The sequence below is a fragment of the Lagenorhynchus albirostris genome, chromosome 5 (genome assembly GCF_949774975.1).
Source record: "Lagenorhynchus albirostris chromosome 5, mLagAlb1.1, whole genome shotgun sequence".
Classification (NCBI taxonomy): Eukaryota; Metazoa; Chordata; class Mammalia; order Artiodactyla; family Delphinidae; genus Lagenorhynchus; species Lagenorhynchus albirostris.
Genome location: NC_083099.1, coordinates 63,497,984 through 63,512,987, shown reverse-complemented (window position 1 = coordinate 63,512,987; position 15,004 = coordinate 63,497,984). Strand labels below are relative to the sequence as shown.

Here is a 15,004-nt window from a genome sequence, read left to right as displayed (position 1 = left end):
TCAAAATATAACCATGTCCAAATGCAGACAGTCAGCCAAAAGATAAATGAAAACAAAAACTTAGGAATGGAAAAATCAGGGCAAAAGGAATGTTGTGAAGCCCATAATCCATTTAAATAAAGATTGAACAACTATGGGAATTGTGGATACAGAAAAGAATGTATTGTTAACCTTAATGAGGTAAAATAACATAACTAACTAAAATTCAGAGGGGTGGAGAAGGGAGGCTGGAGCAAGTGTGTATGAGTTCATGTAAACTTCCTTACTGGTCGGACATCATAGATATTATAAAAGCCAAAATGTAATTATAAATGATACTTCTAATCTATTAACAGTTATTTAGATTTTTTCAACTTCAGGGAGATTTATTAAGAGATAGTGTATTGAAGAACTATTTATTTGAATTTCAGAATTTCCTCAGTTTTACATAAGCTTCCTAAATGAGATTAAATACTATATTTTTAAAGCAAGCATTATTTGATTCAATTTTTCTAAAATTATGTTAACCTAGGTAGATAAAAAATATCTAGAGTGATATTCACCAAATGATAATGACGGTTATTTCTGGGTGATAAGATGGATACAGGGTAATTTTTTTAAACAACCCTCTGTGTAACTTTCTGTATTGCGGGATTTAAAAAAATAATGGGTATGTATCATTTCACTCAAAAAAGTTTTTAAATAAAAAAACCACATCTATTATATAAATGTGTTTGTTATAAACAATTTATATTCTAAAGGGTATTCAAAATTTATGACCTTAAAAAAACCCTTGACAAAAACATAAAGGAGAAATTTTACCCATCTCATAAGAACAGAAACATACCAAGTTTATCATTTTCATTGGAACATGTATGGCAAACTATGTATGAAAAATTTACCCTGCTTCCCATTCCAGAAGCCCAGGCAGTGGAAGGAGGCCAGGTGGTGTTAAGTCAGAGGCCAGAGCCTGGAGGGGCAGGCGCAGTTATGCCATACATATCACACTGCTAACTTTACTTCTTAAAACTACTGCACAATTTAGCTGTCAAGTTGCATCTCGCCCCCTTGGTTTCTGCTTCATTGCTGTAACTCCCACCCGCCCCACGTGCTCTACTATATCTCCTTCAGCTCTGCGTTCTCCCTTTTTGCAGTCTGGAATCCGTTACAGACGTGGTTCCAACCTTGGCTGCACAGTGGAATCATGTGGGAAGCCTTAAAACATACTGATGACTGCGGCCCAGCCCCAAAGACTATAATTTAATTGATCTCAGGTACAGTCTGGGATTTTTCAAAGCTCCCCATGTGACTCTTATGTGCAGCCAAGGATGAGAACTACTACACCGTAGCCTTCCTGACCTTTTTCAGCTTTCTCTGTATCCCTTGAGGATTTTCCTCTAGTGCTTCACGCTCCCCTTATCCACGGGGAACGGTACAGATGATAAATGGACGACACAACCGCAGTACCACTACACTGAATACACAAAAACTCCTTCCAAAGAGAACAAGGACATCTAGTATTCACACACCTAAATTTTGCAGCACAGCCAAATCTGAGAATATAAAGCCTTTTGCGAGAACAAAGCAGACAGGCACTCCTCATAATAACTTTAGGAGTCTTATACTCCTGGGAGCACTGAACTCAGGTAGCTGAGAGGGCAGTGGAAATAGAACTAATTCCTAGTTTCAGACCAGATTTTTAAAAGCCTCTGTAGTCACTCTCCTACCTCTCTCTGCTGCTGGTTCAAATTATGTGAATTTCTCTGGCAAAGGGCAATTGTCTCCACCATGGTCTCTTCAACATTCTTCAGTGAGGGATCCTCTTTGGTATCTAGATTCAGAAAAACTGTTAACATCACTCAAGGGTATATTACTGATAATCTCAAAGCTTCTGTAAAAAATTAAACAATTTTTTCTCTGCATACTTTGTTTTCTATGATATAATCATGTATAAGACCTGATACCAAACTTCAGTAGATAAAAAGTAGGTAGTTCTTTGCAACAGTTTTCCATATAAATGTCTGACATTCCTAGGACAGAGAAAGCACATTATACTTAGCATTTTAATGTGTTTTAGCTATGGAAAATCCCCAACCATTTATCTGTGGATTAGTTAATAGGAAGATTATCTTTTATCTTTCTTGCTCTACCATTTCTTCCTCTATTTCTTAAATGTATGTATTTCTCCAAGCTACTATCTCAGGCCCTTTTCTTTTCATTTTTTCCAATAATTTCAGCCACTCTTCTGGTTTTAATTCCTATGTCCTTGCTAATAATTTTCAAATATACACCTCCAGCCCTGCAGGTTGAATTTTCATAATCTGCAGGTTGAATTTTCACCAGGCTCTAGGACATCTGTCTCTACATGGACATCCTGCAGTCACTTTGAACTTTATATGTGCAAAACCCAACCCATTTTTCTTACTTCAAATCTGCTCCTCGCCCTACATTTCCAAACTAAGTTAATAGAACCATGACCTTTAAGTCAACCAGTTTATAAGTCTTCACCATCTTTGATGCTTTCACCTGTACATTCAAATAAATTGTTAATTTTGTTAATTCTACTTCCACACTCTCATATACCCGCTACTTTACCAGAGTGGAGCCCTTCATCACCTCGTTTGCACTACTGCAGCAGCCTCTAAATTAACTTTTGACTTCCAAATCTTGCCTTCCTCATTCCCTTTTATACTGTCACTACAGTTCTCTTAAGCACAAGTCCAAACATATGAGTCTCATGCACAAAAACTATCAAAGACTTCTAATTTTTACAAAGAGAATGTCAACAAACCTCTGATCCTAAGGAGACACAGTAAACATCCTGGTGCATCTTCCCAGCCTCGGTACTCTTACATCACCAGATTATTTCCTCCTCCCCAAGGTTACTAGCCAGGCACTTTCATGCTCATGTCCTCCTCAGCCCAGAAGACCCTTTCCTTGCTTTTGTCTATCAAATTCCTATTCATCATTCCAATCGTGATTACTTCAAAGGTCACATCTTCCAGAAAAGAATCTCAGTTACAGGTAGTTCCCCAATTTTCCACAACCCTTTGCCACTCTCACTGTACCTTTTTTATAGTATTTGATTCTACATGCATTAGAGGTTTTTATTTACATATCTGTCTCCTTCAAGAGACTGTAGCTCTTTGGGTGAGGACTGTGTTTTAGCCATCTGTGTATCACCCACAGAAACTAGCACAGTGCTGTGCAATTACCAAATTCTTCAAAATTCTTAAGTACATTGTCAAAATTGAATCTGACAGTAAATGGCAGTTATGAGACTATTACTGAGAAATTTACCTTCATTGGAATTTAAGGAATTGGCTTCCCTACACATATCACCTGCAAATTACTGTAGTGATTTGGGGGAAACATTCTTCTTACTTTTCCCACAATCCTTCATGTAATGTCTATAAAAATTATTCTCATAACAGTAAATTGAAAGAGAAAAATGCCATAAATGCAACAAATCTAATAGTCAAATTGACTGAACGTATACTAAAGCACAAAAACAATAATTAAATGTTTAGTTGGACTAAATATAGAAAAGTCAACCAACTGTTATGGAAGTTCCAAAAACAAATAATATATGGAGAATTAGGGTAAAGGTGTTTAGGGGAATGTGTGGGCTAAGGGGTCCAAGAAATGTGTTAATGGGTTAAAAAGGTAAAACAATCTAAAAATCACCTATTAAGTGTTTCTCTGAACTTTGGGAGGGATATTTTGAAAATGTCAAGTAATAGGAAAACAAATAATCCAATTCAAAAGTGGACAAAGCAGGGCTTCCCTGGTGGTGCAGTGGTTGAGAGTCCGCCTGCCGATGCAGAGGACACGGGTTCATGCCCCGGTCCGGGAAGATCCCACATGCTGCAGAGCGGCTGGGCCCGTGAGCCTGCGCATCCGGAGCCTGTGCTCCGCAACGGAAGAGGCCACAACAGTGAGAGGCCCGCGTACCGCAAAAAAAAAAAAAAAAAAGAAAAAAAGAAAAGAAAAAGTGGACAAAGGATATGAATAGACATTTCTCCAAAGAAGATACAGAAATGGCCAATAAGTCTAAGAAAAGATGCTCAACATCACCAATCATTAGGGAAATGCAAATCAAAACCACAATGAGATGCTACCTCACACTCATTAGGATGGCTACTACCAAGAAAACAGAAAATAAAAGTGTTAGTGAAGATGTGGAGAATTTGGAACCCTTGTGCATTGCTGGTGAGAATGTAAAATGATACTGTCATTACGGAAAACGGTATGGTGGTTCCTCAAAAAATTAAAAATAGAATTACCATTTAACTCAGTAATCCCACTTCTGTGTATACACCGAGAAGAACTGAAAGCAGGGACTCAAAAAGATATTTCTATACCCACGTTCATAGCAGCATTATTCACAATAGTCAAAAGGTGGAAGCAACCAAGTGCCCATTGATAAATGAATGGAAAAACAAAATGTAGTATATACATAAAACAGAATATTATTCAGTCTTAGAAATGAATAAAATTCTGCATGTGCTACAACATGGATAAATCCTGAAGACTTTATGCTAAGTGTAATAAGCTAGACACAAAAGGACAATTACTGTTTGATTCCACTTATGAGATACACAGAGTAATCAAATTCAAATTCATCAAGTCAGAAAGTAGAATGGTGGTTACCAGGGGCTGTGTGGGGAGGAGGGAATTAGGAGTAATTGTCTAATGGGGACAGAGTTTCAGTTTGGGATGCTGAAAAGGTTCTGGAGATGGATGGTGGTGATTATTGCACAATGATGTGAATGTACTTATTGCCAATGAACTGTAAACTTAAAAATGGTTAAAATGGTGAATTTTACGTTATGTTTATTTTACCACACTTTTACAAAATAAATAACTTTTTTTTAGTATCAAGGAATACAATAGGAATTACATATCTATCTGTGACAAAGCCATTCAAGATTTTAAACTGTTTCAAGTTTTACTGCTTTCTGCTAAAATTATATAAATTCAATACAGAAACACTGATTATTACTTACTGATTAGAAGCTCTGCTTTGCTGTTGTTCAGCACATTATAGTAATTTTTAAGATGTTAGTTATGTACCTCATTTATAATAACCAAAACATAAGTACAGAAATATAACTAAAAAATTAATCAAGACCAGTGAAGACTACCTAATTTTCTGTCCAATGACCTCTACTGACAATTAGCACTGCAAAACTACAGTGGTTTATATTACTTCCTATTATGAGCCCTTGAAAACAAGCCAAAATTGGGATCAATGTCAGATAAACAGTAACATGCAGATGAATGTGATTATTACTTAATATATACAGTTTATCATTTAATATCATTTAAAACATGGGGCCCATGGAAAAAGAAATTGTGAATTACACTCGAGAACTTACTTTCATCTTGATGTGTTATCTCTTGAAGTTTGCTTTGTAGTCTCTAGGAGGTAAAAGGAACACTTTATATTTCTAATCCACCAATACCTGAATTACCATATTTTAAAGGTAAACTCCAAGAAACAACAAGGTTATTAAGAATGATCTCTGCCATTCAGAAGAGAATTGTTGTGTATATAGAAAGCACAGGGCTTCCCTGGTGACACAGTGGTTAAGAATCTGCCTGCCAATGCAGGGGACACGGGTTCAAGCCCTGGTCCAGGAGGATCCCACATGCTGTGCAGCAACTAAGCCCACGCGCCACAACTACTGAGCCTGTGCTCTAGAGCCCGCAAGCCACAACTACTAAGCCTTGGGATTAGTATCATGTGGCATACTGGTGTATCATGACATGCATGATAAAAATATTTAGAGATAAAATGTACTGTTGTCTGCAGCTTACTTAGAAACATAAGAAATTAAGATGGATTGACAAAAACTTACACAATGCTGTATATCAATTTTATCTCACGAAGAAAAGATGGATGGATAAATGGGTATAGGGCTAGACAGAAACATGACAAAGCAAATACAGTAAAATGTTACCTTTAGCATTATTAAGAAGGCACCATGAATATCTCCTTTCTTTTCTAATAGATAAGCAGTGACTTCATGAAGTTGATACTTCTGGGTAATCTAGGAAAGAAGAAAAGATAAAGCTTTTTTGCTCAAAAATCTTGTTTGTGGAGTCAGAAGGTCCTATTAAGGATGAAAAATAACCCTATGATAGTAAATAGTGAATTCATACCCTAGTAGTATGCTACTTTACAGTATAACATGCAAATATTTGACTTTCTAGTCTTCGAGTGGCCCATTTGGGACTCTGACTGAACCAAGGTCACTCATTTTTTTTCACTTATTTATTTAAAGAGTTGTTACGCACCTGAATCAGGTATATCCATTGCACAAATGGTAACATGTATACATAAATAGTAATAATATACACCAGAAATTGATAAGTGTAATTATTCACAAAATGACAATGAAAACTCTATACATTACCTTGTGGGATCTTAATGAAAATTAATAAACTAAGAGTTTCTAGTAAGTAAAAAAGAAATGCCAGTTAAGCTAAGGTAAAAGAAAGAAAATAAGTACAAAAAAGGATATCATGGAAAGAAACAACAGAGAAACAATAGTGAGGTTTAAAAGAAAATCCTAAATTAGTCTTTTCTTTTTTTTTTAAACATCTTTATTGGAGTATAATTGCTTTACAATGGTGTGTTAGTTTCTGCTTTACAACAAAGTGAATCCATTATACATATACATATGTTCCCATATCTCGTCCCTCTTGCGTCTCCCTCCCTCCCACCCTCCCTATCCCACCCTTCTAGATGGTCACAAACCACCTAGCTAAATTAGTCTTTGAAAAGACTAATAACATAGAATAAAACTTTCTTAGGAGTAAGAAAAAAAGAGAGGCACAAATAACATATTATAGGTTAACAGATCAAAGGAGGAAAACGTGATCATTTCAACAAATGCAGAAAAAGTATTTAGTAAAATGCAGCACCCATTTTTGACAAAAATAAAAACAATACAAAACACTGTAACCCAAACTGGTAATGGCACTTGTCTAGGTTAATAAGAATTATCTATCAAAATCTGACAATAAACACCATACTTAACATAAAATGTTAGACACATCCCCTTTTAAATAAGGAACAAGGAGAGAATGCATACTATCGCTGCCTCTGTTCAATAATATCCCAGAGCTCCTAGATATCTGATGAGGGAATGAGAAAAGTATAAGACTGGAAAGAAAGAAAAAAAACTACCATTATTCTCAGAAAAAAATATTGTCATAAAAAAATCTAGAAAATATTTGAACGAAAAACGAATTCAGCCTGGTTGCTAGATATAAGACACTAAACAAAAATTAATAACATATACCAGCAGTAACCAATTTTTAAAAAGTCATTTCAAAAAATTTCCTTTTAGAAATTTCATTTCTAATGAGCCTGAGTAAACATGGAGGGAGTGGAGCCCACCTCACACCATGGCCCTGCATCTAGCCAGAGCAGAGAGAGACACTGCAGATACTAGCATGCATGCCTGTACTTGGGAGGGAGCAGAGGCTGCTTGGACTATAACCCTTCCTCCAGCCACGTCAGAGACTGTCACTGCCTGCACACAAATATGTGCAAGCACTAGGGAAGGAGTGGAATCAACTCAGGCCCTTGTCCTGCCTCCAGCTAGGGTGGAGACTGCCATTGCTGGTACAACTGCACAAAGGTAGAAGTGGAAACAGCTTATTAGTGTGGTTCCTACTGCTCTGGCCCTGACCCTGCCTCTACCGAATGTGTGCATACCAGGGAAGAAGTGGAACAAGTTTAGGAGTGCAGCCCCAAACCCTTAGGTCCCAGCCATATCCCCAACCATGGCGAACACCACCATCACACTGGGAAGAAGCCCAACTTGCTCAAAGATCCTGCTCCAGACCCTTAGGCCTCGGCACCACCCCTTAAATAGGGCAGTGACTCTAGCCCTACATGCCAGCAACACAGTGCCTTGTAGCACATAATAGGGAAAGATGCAGCCTATGCTCACTTTAAAATTAGCTCTTCCACCAATGCCACTGGGGACAAGCAGACTTCATAGAGATGCTCCCACATATGGACATGCCTTCAAGACTGGGATATGGAACTGTTTCACATAATCTCACACAGAAGAACAGAGAATGTCAAGCAAGATATAAAAAGAGAGGAATATGTTTCAGATGAAAGAAAAAGGTAAATTCATTAAGGGGGTGGGAAACAAATTTAAAAAGTGATAAATAATTTACCTAGAAAGAGTTCAAAGCATTAGTAATAAAATGCTAACTGAACATGGGAAAATAATGGATGAGCACAATGATAACTGCAAAAAAGAAATAGAAAATATATAAAAGAATGATCAAATCTCAAGAATACAATAACTGAAATTTAAAATACACAAGAAGGAGTTAACAACAGAATGAAAAATAAGTTAAAACTGACACGAGTGAAATACAAAGAACCATAAGAGACTATTACAAACAACTATATGCCAATAAAATGTATAACCTAGAAGAAATGGACAAATTCTTAGAAAGATACAACCATCCAAGACTGAACCAGGAAGAAATAGATAATATGAACAGACAAATCACAAGTACTGAAATTGCAACAGTGATTTAAAAACTTCCAACAAACTGAAGTCCAGGTCCCAGTGGCTCCACAGGTGAATTCCATCAAACATTTAGAGAAGAATTAACACCTATCCTTCTGAAACTCTTCCAAAATACTGCAGAGGAAGGAACATTCCCAAGCTCATTCCATGAGGCCCCCATCACCCTGATACCAAAACCAGACAAAGGTACCACAAAAAAAGAAAATTACAGGCCAATACCACTGAGGAATATAGACGTAAAAATACTCAAGAAAATACTAGCAAACTGAATCCAACAATACATTAAAAGGTTCATACACTATGATCAAGTGGGATTTATCCCAGGGATGCAAGGATTCTTCAGTATCCACAAATTAATCAATGTGATACAGCACATTAACAAACTGAAGAATAAAAACCATATGATCGGGACTTCCCTGGTGGTGCAGTGGTTAAGAATCCGCCTACCAATGCAGAGGACATGGGTTCGAGCCCCGGTCCAGGAAGATCCCACATGCCGTGGAGCAGCTAAGCCCATGTGCCACAACTACTGAGCCTGAGCCCACGAACCACAACTACTGAGCCCGCGTGCCACAACTACTGAAGCCCATGCACCTAGCATGCTCCACAATAAGAGAAGCCACCACAATGAGAAGCTCGCGCACCGCAACCAAGAGTAGCCCCCACTCACCACAACTAGAGAAAGCCCACGGCACAGCAACGAAGACCCAACATAGCCAAAAATAAATAAATAACCATATGTCATCTCAATAGGTGCAGAAAAAACTTTTGACAAAATTCAATGCCCATTTATGATTAAAAAAACTCTCTAGAAAGTGGGCATAGAGGGAACTTACCTCAACATAATAAAGGACATACATGAAAACCACACAGCTAACATCATTCTCAATGGTGAAAAGCTGAAAGTGTTCCCTCTAAGATCAGGAACAAGGCAAGGATAACCACTGTCAACACTTCTGTTCAACAAGTTTTGGAAGTCCTAGCCACAGCAATCAGAGAAGAAAAAAGAAATAAAAAGAATCCAAATCGGAAAAGAAGAAATAAGACCATCACTGTTTGCAGATGAAATGATACTATCCATAGAAAATCCTAAAGATGCTACCAGAAAACTATTAGAATGCATCAATGAATTTGGTTAAGTTGCAGGATACAAAATTAATACACGGAAATCTTTTTCATTCTTATACATAACAATGAAAGATCAGAAAGAGAAATAAAGGAAAGAATCTCATTTACCATCACATCAAAAAGAATAAAATAACTAGGAATAAACCTACCTAAGGAGTCAGAAGACCTATACTCTGAAAACTATAAGATGCTGATGAAAGAAATCAAAGATGACACAAACAGTTGGAAAGATATATCATGTTCTTGGATTGAAAGAATCAATATTGTCAAAATGACTATACTACCCAAGGCAATCTACATATTTAATGCAATCCCTTTCAAATTACCAATGGCATTTTTCACAGAACTAGAACAAAAAATTATAAAATTTATATGGAAACACAAAAGACCCCAAAGAGCCAAAGCAATACTGAGAAAGAAAGACGAAGCTGGAGGAATCAGACTCCCTGACTTCAGACTACAGTACAAAACAACAGAAATCAAAACAGTATGGTAGATCAATGGAACAGGATAGAAAGCCCAGAAATAAACCCATGCACATATGGTCAATTAATCTACAACAAAGGAGGCTAGACTATACAATGGACAAAAGACAGTCTCTTCAGGAAGTGATGCTAAGAAAACTGGACAGCTACATGTAAAAGAATGAAATTAGAACATTCTCTAACACCATACACAAAAATAAACTCAAAGTGGATCAAAGACCTAAATGTAAGACCAGACACTATAAAACTCTTAGGGGAAAACATAGGCAGAACACTCTTTGACATAAATCTTGGCAATATTTTTTTGGCTCCGTCTCCTAGAGTGATGGAAATGAAAACAAAAATAAACAAACGGGACCTAATTAAACTTAAAAGCTTCTGCACAGCAAAGGAAACCATAAACAAAACAAAAAGACAACCCACAGAATGAGAGAAAATATTTGCAAACAAAGTGACTGACAAAGGATTAATCTCCAAAACCTACAAACAGCTCATGCGGCTCTATGTCAAAAAAACAAACAACCCAATCAAAAAATGGGCAGAAGATCGAAACAGAGATTTCTCCAAAGAAGACACACAGATGTCCAAAAAAGCTCATGAAAAGATGCTCAACATCACTAATTATCAGAGAAATGCAACTCAAAACTACAATGAGGTATCACCTCACATAGCTTAGAATGGCCATCATCAAAAAGTCTACAAACAATAAATGCTGGAGAGGGTGTGGAGAAAAGGGAACCCTCCTACACTGTTGGTGAGAATGTAAATTGGTACAACTGCTATGGACAACAGTATGGAAGTTCCTTAAAGAACCAAAAATAGAACTACCATATAATCCAGCAATCCCACTTCTGGCCATATATCCTGAGAAAACCATAATCTAAAAAGATACATGCACCCCAATGTTCGTTGTAGAGCTATTTACAATAGCCAAGACATGGAAGCAATCTAAATGTCCATCAATAGAGGAATGGATAAAGAAGATGTGATACATATATACAATGGAATATTACTCAGCCATAAAAAAGAATGAAATACTGCCATTTGTAGAAACATGGGTCGACCTAGAGATTATCATACTAAGTGAAGTAAGTCAGACAGAGAAAGACAAATATCATATGATGTCACTCATATGTGGAGTCTAATTAAAAAATGATACAAATGAACTTATTTACAAAACAGAAACAGACTCACAGACTTCGAAAACAAACTTATGGTTACCAAAGGGGAAACATGGGGACATGCGGGGGGATAAATCAGGAGCTTGGGATTAACACATACCCACTACCGTACATAAAACAGATAACCAACAAGGGCCTACTGTATGACACAGGGAACTCTACTCAATATTCTGTGATATTAATAACCTATATGAGAAAAGAATCTAAAAAAGAATGAATACATGTATATGTATAACTGAATTACTTTGCTGTACATATGAAACTAACACAACATTGAAATCAACTATATTCCAATAAAATTTTTTTTAATTTCCTTTTACAATGTTAACAAAAAGTATCTAAGAACAAATTGAGGAAAATGTGCAAGAGCCTTATGTAAAATATTATATTTTATAACTTTAGTTATAAAACCTCACCAAAGTGGGTAAAAGGCATTTCAAAAAGACAACCATGTTCCTGAATGTGAAGACCATAAGATGTCAATCCTCCCTGAATTAATCTATAAATTCAATGTAGTTTTCATCAAAATCCTAGAATATGTTATTTTTATAGGAATGTGACAATGTGATTCCTAATTTTATGCGAAACAGTAAGAGGCCAAGAGTAGCCAAAGAATTTTAAAGAAAAAGAATGAGGAGGGAAGACTCTTCTTCCAAATAATAAAGCTTATTTTAAAGCTGTGTTAATTAAAATATGTGCCATGGGTATAGGGAAAGACAAATGACCAAAAGAATAGAACAGAATTCACAAAAAGACCTATGTATATTTGGGAGTTTGGTGTACAGCAGTATGGCATTATAAATAAGTGAAGAAAGGACAAGAAAATGCCACATGGACCATTAGCCATCCACATGGAAAAAAAAAATAAATCCCTCTCTTGATCTGTTTACAAAAATAAATTCCAGATGGATTAAAAGCCTAAATGAAAAAAGCCAAACTATAAAACTCATATAAGAGGATATCCTTAATGCCATTAAATTAGGAAAGGAAATAAAAGTCACACACACAAAATTTTAACGTTAAAGGAAAAGACTGATAAATTAAAATAGAAGTCACTAAAAACCAAGTTAAAAGACATGCCATAATAGACTGGAAGAAGGCATCTCCAACATATAAAATCAGCAAAGGACTACAGATCCAGAAATTAGAAAGAACTTCTAGAAATCAGTAACAGAAGGGCAAAACCTCAATAGGAAACTGGGCAAATAACATGAATGGATAATTCAGAGAAAAGAAAACCCAAAGTGTCATTAAAGATATGGAAAGATATGCAATGTTATGAGTAAGCCATGATAATCATCACACTGGCAAAAATTAAGAAGTCTAAAAATACTAGAAATCAGCAAGAATGTGGAAAAACAGCAAATTTCAAATACTGATGATGAGACTGGAAACAAATAAGAAATCAACTTGGCAATATGAACAGAATTAAGCTACTGTATTGTCTAAAGAATTCCACTTCCAGGCATACTACTTAGAGAAATCTCAGATGGGCACAAAGAAGGTATGTACAAAGATGTCCAAAGTAGCATTGTTTATAATGGCAAAAGATTGGAAACACTCTGAATGTCTGTGAATAGGAAAATATATAAACTGCGGCACAGTCATTCAATAGACTATTATATGATCATTAAAATGAATGAACTAGAGCTATATGTATTAAAAACTGAAAGATAAAAAATTAATAAAAAAGCAATTTGCAATAGGATATTACTGTATGATACCATTAATACAAATTTTTAAAACATACAGAACTGTACCTTGTGTTATATAGGTAAATTCATATACAGGAAAAATTTTTAAAACGGATGGGAAGGATAAACTTCCCATCTTCAGGTTGGCTGTAACCTCAGGTGAGACATGACAGATAAAGGATGCTTTATTTCTAAAACAAACAACAAAGATCTGAAGCCAGTAAGGCAAAACATTAACATCTATAAAGTTGGGTTGGTGGGAATATATGCACCCATTTTGCACATTTCTATGTATTTTGAAATATTTTATAATTAAAAAAATTTTAATTGTGTGGGCAGTTTAGGACATGGATGCAGAAAATACGGGTTACTGTTTCATGAGTATTGATAGCAACAATATAAAGGTAGCTTAAAAACAAATTTTAAACAGGGAACATACTAGCCTCATGGTAGATTAGAATATGTGTGTATGTATACATATGTACATATGTATACATACACACACACACACACACACACACACACACACACTCATTTCAATTTGGAAACAGGAGAAAACAAGGAAAGAGAATCAAGGCAATGACTGTGTAATTGCCTTCTAGCCTTGTAAGTCACATGGCACAACAGGACTATCTAACCATCAGTGCCTGCAAGTTGAGCTTAGTTTTTCTCTCTTAATATTTTTACTGTATTCCTTTTTCTATGTTTATCCTGTTGGCTAGAATGCCTGTGAAACTTGATGAACAACAATGATGGACATGTGCTGTTTCTGACTCTACTAGAACAAACAGAGAGGCAATAACACAGCAATGCAGAGCATGCACGATGGAGTCAAACTATCTGGGTTCCATCTCTGGTGCTAGCACTTACTAGGTATAAACTTAGCCAACTGATTTAATATATGAATCTCCCTGTGTTCATCTGTAAAATGGTGAGCAATAAAGAAAAGTTTACTCTTGCCTTCTCTACATTACTGGTCTTACCTGAATAGTTTCTTCTAGGCGGTAGCACTCAAGGACTTGCAGTGTCTCTATAACCTGGTTTGGGCTGAACTGACACAACAGCTCAATGAACTGCTCTGTAATACAAGGAGATATCTGCAGCAATTCTTGATTTACATGAATACCTTCCCTGAAAACAGAAAAGGCAAGACAGTAGCATTATTTAATCATACCATAATTAAAGCTACAGGTGAAAAGTATGTTACCTTAAAACCAAGACTACCTTTTGATCAAGTAAAATCATGAATTAAAAGTCTTAATGTTACTTAGGTTATTAAGGTGAATTATACACTACATCAGAAACATTCTAAATCACAATATTTCTCAATTTACATTGAATAATTAAGGAAATGATATTCAGTGGAGGCTCCTCTAAATCATACCTGAAGTTGTACTGTTGCTCTAAAAGAAACAAAGATGACTCAATTTAGTTTAAACAATTTGATCCATGAGTAACTATACATAATAAGCCATCTTCTAGTCTCAACAACTGTCCCTATTAAACTTCCCTTATAGCACCAATCACATCATGTTGTAATTACTTCTTCAATTATCTATCTTCTCTAAAAGACTATAAATTCTGTGAGGGTAGGCACCAGTACCTTCTCACTAATGAATTCTTAAAGCCTACAACAGTGTCTTCCATGTAGCAAGGGCTAATTATTTGGTGGTTGTTAAAACAAAAAAGTGGATGAATAGTAGGTTATACAAAATTTATGGTTCATTTGCCTTGTATGCCAGGCACTCACAAAGCCCACTATTCATAATGCCTACACAAAAGCTGTGGGAGTATTCGTTTTACCATGGTGGACACTACTGGAACTATTTAGAAAAATCAACTGCAGTTCATTGGAGATATAAGAATCATCTTCTCTCTACCTTCAAAAGAAGTCAGTTTCTTCTGGGAGTCCTATCTTCTCTTCAGAATTTCTCAACTAAAGCTCCTTATATAAAGAACTGGAACAG

At 36.0% G+C, this 15,004-nt stretch overlaps 1 protein-coding gene across 1 annotated transcript in view; it reads right to left on the bottom strand.

Annotated features, from left to right (window-relative positions):
- Positions 1-15,004, bottom strand: part of VPS8 (VPS8 subunit of CORVET complex) — a 300,882-nt gene that overhangs the window by 105,943 nt on the left and 179,935 nt on the right. Inside the window, exons 36-39 of the mRNA XM_060150214.1 lie at positions 14,021-14,168; positions 5,946-6,035; positions 5,361-5,403; positions 1,707-1,810 (exon numbers count right to left, since the gene is read on the bottom strand). Of these exons, the coding sequence (XP_060006197.1) occupies positions 1,707-1,810; positions 5,361-5,403; positions 5,946-6,035; positions 14,021-14,168 (385 nt within the window). The remainder of the gene's footprint in view (positions 1-1,706; positions 1,811-5,360; positions 5,404-5,945; positions 6,036-14,020; positions 14,169-15,004) is intronic.